General features: G+C 48.3%; 1 protein-coding gene across 1 annotated transcript in view; it reads right to left on the reverse strand.

The window, feature by feature from the left end:
* The window catches only part of FHOD3 (formin homology 2 domain containing 3), a 396352-nt gene that overhangs the window by 170421 nt on the left and 216236 nt on the right, over nucleotides 1-9695 (reverse strand). The window contains exon 7 of the mRNA XM_029921560.1: nucleotides 3520-3631. Within this exon, the coding sequence (XP_029777420.1) occupies nucleotides 3520-3631 (112 nt within the window). The remainder of the gene's footprint in view (nucleotides 1-3519; nucleotides 3632-9695) is intronic.

Genomic DNA, 9695 nt, shown 5'->3' on the forward strand with positions numbered 1-9695 from the left:
GCCATTTGTAGCAAAGTGGATGGACCTCGGGGGTGTCATGCTAAGCAAAATAAGTCAGGAGGAAAAGGACAGATACCGTATGTTTGCACACATAGGTCTAACAGGAGAAACCTAATGGAGGACCATTGGGAGGGGAAGGGGGAAAGAGAGTTGGGGGGAGAGAGGAACGCAAAACATTAGACTATTGAATACTGAAAATGAACCCCCAGGGTTGAAGGGGGAGGGGGAGGGAGAAAGGGGATGGTGGTGATAGAGGAGGGCACTTGTGGGGAAGAGCACTGGGTGTTATATGGAAACCAATTTGACAATAAACTAAAAAAAAACCAAAACAAATAGGGCATCTTTAATGTTCCTTAATTCATAAATATGAATTAGTCCCTATGATGGACTGGACCAGGACTGCTCAGCTTTTACCCTGGCCCCATGGCTGACCTACTCCTGGCCAAAGCGCACATCATCCGCACTCACAGGACAGACTCACAGCAGGCGTGGTCTTCACAAAGCACCCCAAGGAATTTGTTCTGGACTTTATCTGCTGTAGGTGGTAGTCACTGCTGAGGACTCAGAGCTTAGGTGCTGGTTTTCTTTGCTGATTATTTAGATCTGACAGTTCTCATCATCCAAACGAAGTCCTTTCTATTAACAAAATACAGAATGCCAGCCTACACTTCAGCAGGCCCATTCTCCCCCCTGCCACACAGAGGGAAGGCTCTAAAGCCACTTTGGGGAGTAAAATGTATGGCTTATTCATAACCCCGTGCACCAATGGACATGCTCGGGTGGCCCTCAGTCACCTCTGGCACCTCTGTCTAGCCCTTCACCCAGCTGAAAGGGAGAGAGCGAGCTGCTTCTAACGCTGTGAGCTGGAAACACACCTGGAAGCCATGGCTCCCTCTGCAGAGCACCCGGACATATTTATACATTTCGTTCCATCACAGGGCTCAGGACCAATTTTACCAGTAGTAAAATAGGATGATGTTATATGTATGTGTTGTAAAATCATGGCCAAGACCACACATGTCCACAGAGAAACATGCTATTGAACCATGTGATATGCTATGTCTGAGTTTTTCCATTGGTGTTGCTTTTTTTTTTTTCTCTCCCAGCTGCTAGCGATCAGTAGCAGACAGATGGCAGTAGCTGCCAAGAAGTTAAGAAATTTTATAGGCAGACCATCAAGTTGAGAAAACAATCCATTAGCTGCCCCCCTCCTTTTTTTTTTTTTTTTTTTTTTTTACAAATTGGGAAAAGATGGCCATCATTCTGTCTTGGGGAAGACACTGAAGAGAACAGAGAGCCTCTAGCTTGGCTGGTACATGGGGTCTTTGATGTGGGTACCAAGCCCTGGGTGATCTCAAGATCACTCCTCTGTCCCCCCCCCACTCCGCCCCCACACAGCCTTCATGCAATGTGAAGTCCAAGGAAGGAAACTTTAAGTTCCCAACTAAATGAAGCCAAAGGAGGACCCCAAGGCCATGAGAAGGTTTATCCTTTGAATACAGCCTCCATGAGGAGGGTCCACGGGTTACCTGAAATTTAGAACAGGATTAACAAGGCATCCCTTAACTGACCCCACAGGAATGCCTAGAGGTGGCAGAGGGAGTACGACCCCTCCAAGGAAAAGGGTCCATTTCACTGTCTTCCCATACACCTGCCTTTGGCCCCAAACCTCATTACATGGAAACACAAACCCTCGTTTCTGAGCCACTGGCTGTCTTCATTAAGGACTCTCAGCTGGCCCCATAAACCTGCTCTTGGCTGTGAGAGATTTAGAAATCTGGCATGAGGCAGAAGCATGCTGTGGTAGAAAGGGACACACAGGCCCGCCCTGGTCTGGGATCCATCTTCCAGACTCACAGCCCCATCTATGCACCAGGGCTTGTCTCTCTCACACCACCTGTGACCCGCCATGCCTGGTGCTAACATCTGCCTGGGCATTCGTGGGAAAGGCCCTGGAGCTCAATTTATGGTCCTAGATGGCTTTTGTTAACTGGTATTTCAACTTCCAAAGCAACTAGTGAGCTACTTTCTTTGGCCTGTGGATTCAGCACTGGAAAGTGAGTCTCTGAGCAACAGGGGCCCAGAGACACAAATGGATTGAATCATGGAGTGCAATTTAGGCCCCTTGTTTCTTTTTGGCAGTTGTATCTCAGCTGATTTGTGCCTAAGTGTGTACACAGACACACACAAAACTGTAAGGAAATACACCAACATGTGAACAATTATTTCTGTCTGGTGAGATTAGAGGTGATTTGTGATTATCTCCTTTGTATTTCCCACATTTTCTACAGAGAACATTACTATTCTAATCATAAAAAAATAAATATGAAGTTTTTGATTTGAGTCTGTGGGATGATAATAGTAGTAATAATGTCCTACTGGAGAACGAACCCAAACATTTTTTTTTAAATGACAAAGCAAAAAGCCCCTAACATTTTAGCTTCAGGCTCATAATATTACTAGGGCCACAGCATGTTTCACACTAACCCAAATCCAAAGGCCTTCTGCCGTCAAGTATGCATGGAAGGCCTGCCTGCCATGGGGTAGCTGGATCCCGGAAACCGAGAGGAGAGCCAAAGTCACTGGAAACACCAATGACAACAACACAGCGGAGGGAGGACGTATGGGGCTCTGAGTGCCCATGATGGACTCGAGATAGGGCCAGGTGGGAGGTGGAGGGTGACAGGTGGACAGGGGCTGGGTGGTGAAGGGTCAGTTGTAGGGTTTAGACCTAATCCTGTAGGCAGCAGGAAGCCATTGGCAGGGAAATAATAAGAAGGACCAAATTTCTGTTTTAGACTTCCAATAGCAGAGGTTAGGGTAGGATTTCAGGGAGGTGAGGGATGCCAGGTGATAGATGGTGAGGGCCCCCACTAGGAGGGCATGGGATGGAGGGAAGGAGGGGACAAGATTCAAGGAGCAGCTAAGGGTCAGAGCCAATAAAGCAAGTGTGAGAGGAGGGGGTGGAGAAAGGAGCCAGGGTGACCTGGACAAGATTGGAAAAGCAGAGAAGGAGCTGGCTCTATGTTCAGTGGAGAAGAATGGGACAGGGCGTCACGATAAGCTCACGGTTGGGGCAGCTGGGTGGCTCCGTCAGTTGAGCATCTGACTTTAGCTCAGTTCATGCTCTTGCGGTTCGTGGGTTTGAATCCCGTGTCGGCCTCTGCGCTGACAGCTCAGAGCCTGGAGTCTGCTTCCCATTCTGTCTCCCTCTCTCTCTGCCCCTCACTCACTCACTTTACGTCCCTCAAAAATGAATAACTGTTAAAAAAAACAAGATAAGCTCAGGGTCTGACCTGTCCTGGGCAAGCTCATGAGTACTTTTTTTTGGGAGGAGCACTGTTAAAGCATGTTTCATCCCTAATCTTTATATACTTACTATTCTAAACACTATGTTTCCTGCAGTGGGGAGTCTGCACAATTGTTCACACGCAATTCTGTTTTGAACATGTTAAAAACGGAAGCTTGCCTACAGTAGACATCTCTGCCCTGATGCAAGAGCAGGTGGGTACCACTTACCTCTTTTAGTGTCAACAGCGGTGACAGCCTGAATCAGAAGAGGTGCATTGGACTCCGAGTACTCCACAAAGACCAGCAGCAGCTTCAGGGCTGTTTTCACCACCAGGCGGAACTGTGCAGAAAAGAGAAAACCAACACGGAGCTGTAGACAGTCTACACACACCCAAAGGAAGGCTGGCACCCAGTGCTTGCTCTGGCCCGGGGAACTCTTAGCTGAGCCTTTGCTGGACACCTTTGCTGGACGCCTCAGAAACAGGAGTTAATATTATGCCCACTGCACAGATCAGGAAACTGAGGCACGGATTATCCTGCCCAACCCAGAAACAGAGCCGGAATTCGAACCCAGCACCTCTGGCTCCAGAGCCCATAGACTGTGGTCTCTCAACAAACAAGGTAGGTAGTACTTGTCAAGTCTGGTGCTTCAGGTTATCCAGACTGGAACATTGTGAGGTAGGAATGATCACAGTGCTCATTTTTCTGGTGAGTAAGCGGACCCAGAAGGTTAAAGGACTTGTCCAAAGCCACACCACCTAGCAGAGCAACTGGGAATCTGAACCAAGTTAGGTTAGGCCCAGGGCACAGCAGTAGTGAGGAGCCACCATCAGCCCAGGGGCCTTCCCTGCACAGGTCACAGGTCACCCACCCAGAGAAATTCCCAAACCTCCCAGCTGAAGATCAGCCGGCCCTGGGGGCTACCTGTGGCAGCCTGGTGTGGGGGCAGGGGTTCCAGGTCACCTCCCTCCCAATCCCCGTGGGGCTGCTGCTGCAACTCATCAATGATAGTCTCCCTACCCTGAGCCTCGCTTCTTTCCAAGAACCTCCTCCTAAAGGAAGTCACCCACCAACTCTCTCCTGGAAATGGATTCCAATCACGCATCTAGGAAACAAGGAGCCCACCTCGGGTTACCCCCGCCCAGCCCCACCAACTTGCTTGGCAGGGACCCACCCGCAGACTGTAATATTTTCAAGGGGACGGGGGCTTATCTGCAGTGTGTCTGGAGGACCCAGAACTGTATTTGGCATGGGGTGGGCTCTGCGACATTTGCCCAGTGAGTGAATGAATCAGTTAATAACCTGTAAATCCCTGACCCCTCAACTCTATCACCTTGGTGGTGCGAATCAGCTTCAGGTCCTCCATCTACAGTACAAGGAAGACCCAGGGTCCCCTGGGGGCAACAGCTCACATCAACATACTAGGGACACATGTAGATCTTGCAAGGAGGAACTTGGAACATCATGCACTCCAGGGCACAGTGTAAATTACCCTTGTTAGGATTGCCAGTGGCGTCCATGTTGTCAAATCCGGTGGTTACTTCTCTGCTCACTTCAACCCCTAACAGCACATGCCACAATTGCTCCCTCCAAGAACTGCTTCCTCTAACCATGGCCAACCTCGGTCTCTCACCTGAGTGGCCACTCCTTTCCTGTCTCCTTCTAGGGTTCTCAACCTCTAGGTGGAGGGAGGCCTCAGAGTTCACTCCTGCATTCTTCCCTTCTCTTTCCATACACTTCCTCTAGGTGAGCCCATCTAGTCTCTTGGCTTTAAATTCTGTCTATGACTTGACTCTAATTGTTGCACTCCAGTCCTGACCAAACTCGTGGGCTCTAGCATGGCTACTCATATGCTAACAAGCACCTTGAACTCGGGTGGCTAAAAGGGAGCCCTTGATCTCATGTGTGCTCTTCCATCCCACTAACTGTTCCAGCCTGTTCCCTCCACTCCCCATGTTGGCATGAGGCCCCGCCACCCACTGAGTGGCCAGTGGAGAGGCCACCATGTACTTCTCTCACCCCATCCCCACAGCAGATCCATACACCAGTGCTATCAGATCTTCTCTTAAGAGCTTCCCTGGAGGCGCCTGGGTGGCTCAGTCGGTTAAGCCTCCAGCTTCGGCTCAGGTCATGATCTCACAGTTCATAGGTTCGAGTCCCATGTTGGACTCTGTGCTGACAGCTAGCTCAGAGCCAGAGCCTGCTTCAGATTCTGTATCTCCTTCTTTCTCTGACTCTCCCCTGCTCGTGCTGACTCTCTGTCTCTCAAAAATAAATAAAAAACAAAATAAAACAACAACAACAAAAAAGAGTTGCCCTGAATCCATCCACCTCTCCACCACCCTGTCCATCCTGGCCCACTGAAAGAGCCTCTTAAGTACTTCCAGCATGGGCCCCTGCTTCCGCCATGTCCGAATGGACAAAATGTAGCCACAGTGACCACCGCATTCTCAACCCTCCCTCCCCTGCCCACCGAGCTCAGGATGGAATCCACTCCCACAGCCTTTACATCTTGGCCCACCTGTGACTCTCTTTCCTGCCCATTGTGCTCCCTCCTTCTAGCTTTCTTCAGTCATGTGATGATGTGTTTTTAATGTACTGACGCTTGTTCATGCTCCGAGGACTTCTCAGTGGCTATTTTCTGAGACCTGGCCTTTCCTTATCCTTCAGGTGTGAAAAATTTCTCCTCATGGGAAGTGCCTTCCTAACCCCTTCATCCAAAGGGACTCCTTGGTCACTCTCACATCAGTGCTTTATATTTTTCACATCTTTTACCATGACCTCAAATGGCTATATATGCACCTGACCTTCCTCTACTGCCCCCAATTAGGACATAAGCTACCGGGCAGCGGAGGTGTTCTATGTGACACACCGGAAACAGCTTCTGTCCCGGAGGTGCTGATGGATCAGGACTGCACATGAGGCTTGTTCTTCAAGTGCATCCCCCCTTAGGTCATGTGGAGCAGGCACCTGCTTGGCCAAGCCTCCATCCTCCACACCAGCCTAGCCCTCAGCAATGCCGGCCCCGCACCCCTACCTTCTCAATAGTCAGAGGACAAGCAGTGCCTTGGGCTTCCGTTCTCATCGTTACATCCTTACCACACTGAACACTGATTTCTTTAGAGTCCTTTAAACTCTTTACAGGGTTTTTACTTTCATAACTTGAGTCCGCACATTCAGTCCTCTGCTCCTGGACTAGCAACGGACTGAATTCCAGAGTATTTTTTTTTCAACCACAAAGCTGGGGGTAGAAGAGGAAGGCAAGGCCTAATGAACTGTGCTATCTTTGTGTGTTTGGAGCTATAGACATTTCTTCAAGTAAATAAAACAACCTACAAGCCCAGACGACTTCCTCAGTGGGCGGCCTATTATTAAGGAGATTAAGCTTTGCAGTGCCTTCCAGAGCAAGATCCTGACTGCCACCCCCCCCCCCCCCCCCCCCCCCCCCCCCCCCCCCCCCCCCCCCCCCCCCCCCCCCCCCCCCCCCCCCCCCCCCCCCCCCCCCCCCCCCCCGCCAATCCCCGCCCTGTAGGGGCCTTCTCGCATTCCCCTCATCTAGGTTCTTCCTGAGCATCTCTGTGGTCACAAGATCTTGGCCAACCCGGTCTCAGGGACCCAGAACCCCTTAGCCACTCTCCCTCACGAAGCTTATTTAAAAATGACACTGTTTTCTAGCAAAGTCTTTTTTTTTTTTTTAATGGTCTCAACATGTCTATTCATGTCTGCTTCTCCTTTGCTGTAAAGACTGTTTGGAGTTCTTTTGGCCTTGTATTTTTATTAAAAAAAAAATAATCCCAAACTGTTCTGATTCATGATTTTCGGCTTCTATGAATTTGGCTTCTCCTGAGCCTGAGCGTGTATTTATGTGTGTTTGGAAGCCTTACTATGTGAAATTAATACCAAACATGTTCGATAGTTCAACTACTTTAGAAAAAAGAGCAGAATGTGAATTTATGGAAATGCACGGTACTAATTGCAAGCATGTCCTAACTAATCACCAAATATGTCCAGCAGGGCTCCTCCCCAGAAATACCTTATTAGCATCACTGTAGAGACTTGAAAGTAATAAAAGCACATTACTTTAGAAGGTTTCTACATCAACCCTTATTTATCCAGAAATCATTTAATTTGATGCCCACAAGTATCTGGAATACAGTCAAAACCCTCCAAAGCTTTGGAGCAGCCACAGTGGAGGCCACACACCCATCCCTCCAAGTCCAAACACGCTGCTCATCTCAAAGCTCTTAAAAATCCATTCCTGGTTCCACTGCACTTATCTTGGACACATTTTCATAGGAACGGCTACAGAGAGTGCCAGCCCATATCCACTGGGAAGGGACAAACCACGGGACAGGGACAGGTAAGAAGAGGCAGGCCCCACATGGCGGCAAGAGCAAGGCCCATGAATGAGGAAGGTGGGAACAGGTGACACGGGTCAGGGCACACACACCACGCACGGATCAGCTGCTGAAAGCCCCTCAGAGGGATAGGCGGTGTCCTTGCAACTGGAACTGCTGGATTTTTAGCTCTGCCCGGTGCTTTTTCGTGTTCTAATGACACATCCCTGTGCAGTGACTTACAGGCTCAAGCACTTGCCCATCTGGTCTAAGACCGAAGGAAAATCAGTAAGAATTGATTCTCCTTCTGAAGGTACATCAATCACATGAGAAGATGAAGCAACGAGTTAAATGAGTACAGGGCAAATGGGTGTCAGTGTCAGAAGCACTGGTTCTAAGACAGATGGGCAAGTTCCTCGCATCTGGTGGACCAGAGGGGCCACCCACCAAGGTACCACAGAAGAAATTCAGAACCTGGATGGTGGAGAAATGGCTGACCCCATTGAAGGTCCGTCCTGCCCCAAGATGCTGTGCCACTTCCTTCGACAATGTTGAGTGCTTTCCAGATGCCCAGCACTTGTGAGGATAGTTAGAAAGCCATGGCCCTGCCTTCAAGGAGATGGTGGTCTCCCTGCCCAGAGAAGACTCAGAATACATCCATACCACACGACTGAATGTTATCTGTATCACAGGCCGTCAGAGCCAGGCTGCTGAGGACAGAGAGCACTTGCTAAGGAGGGAGAGTCAGAAGAACAGGCTCGGAGCCGATCCAGCCACCTGTGGGCTTCTGCCCAAGAGCTGTGTGTCAGCCTTCGGGATCGTACTCCCACAAATAATCCCCGTTTCTTAGGGCTAGAGGAACACACCGGGGGGTCTAGATTCAGCCTTTGAGCTATACGTTACCTACATTTTCTGTAATTACATGCTAGGGGAGCCTAGCATTCTATTTTAACACTGTCCATTATAATAAATTATGCTTCATACTGCTTTAAAACACATAGCTAAATCATAGTATTTAACAGGACTCTAGACAACCCCTTTGTTATAAGGGCAGGATGAGAACAGGCAGCCAGCTGTGAACTGTGCTTCTCATAAGTATTTAGCACACTTTGGGGGCAACTGGGCTGAGGTTTACTTTCAGCAGCAATGATCATCTTGCACTCTCTTCTTACTCGGCAGAAAATAGAGGCCATGAACGTTCAGGGGAACAGAGATGCCTTTTAACCCAGGGATCTAACATCTGTCAGGTCAAGCCTCTGTCTGGGAACTGAGCCTCTGGGGTCCATAAACAAGTTGGGGATCCAATGTCACCTCCATGCCAGGAAGCTGGGCCTGGGGGAGGGGTGGCAGGATACTGTCGATATAGGACTTTTACCTTTTTTAATTTTTCTGCACCAACCCACAGAGAGGGTGTGGAATTAGCCAGTTCAGAACCCAGGCAGCTGGGTTTTAGATAGAATATAACTACCAGATGTATGGAAAAGGCATAAAAGCCATTTTCTCAATAATTTTGCACACTAGAGCAAACTGGAACTCCCTTCATGTTTTATTGTACTTAGAGAAACACAAGAACTATACTTAGAAGGTCAAATGTGCTGCTTATTAAGTAGAAATAAAAGTATTCCAAAAAAATTTCCAAATTCCTACTCCTCTTCTAAAAATTCAGCAACCATAAAAAGAAAACAATTTCCAAACCTCAGGATTTAAATTACAAAGGGGGTTAGAAAAACATGCTTCATTCTATTTGTTTCATTTTCCACTACAAAGCATAAATATATGTTCTAGAAGTGGATGCTGTTTATTAAAACTGAATTAGAAATTGGTAAGATAACTTGAGTTATAAAGCTTTGCCACATTGGTAACCAGGTTACCAGAACTAAGAATACACAAACTATTTTAACAACAAAGAGTCAAGTGACTTAAGATACTTTTAGGTCCTTCACACTTAAATACTTGATTCCAATGGCATATCCTTGAGCTCAGAATCAGCCCAAAAAACTTTGTAAGTGGGTATCAAACAGTCCAACAATTATCTCTGACCTGGATTCTGTCCCCTTCTAAGATGCC

This window comes from Suricata suricatta, chromosome 14 (assembly GCF_006229205.1).
Source record: "Suricata suricatta isolate VVHF042 chromosome 14, meerkat_22Aug2017_6uvM2_HiC, whole genome shotgun sequence".
Lineage (NCBI taxonomy): Eukaryota > Metazoa > Chordata > Mammalia > Carnivora > Herpestidae > Suricata > Suricata suricatta.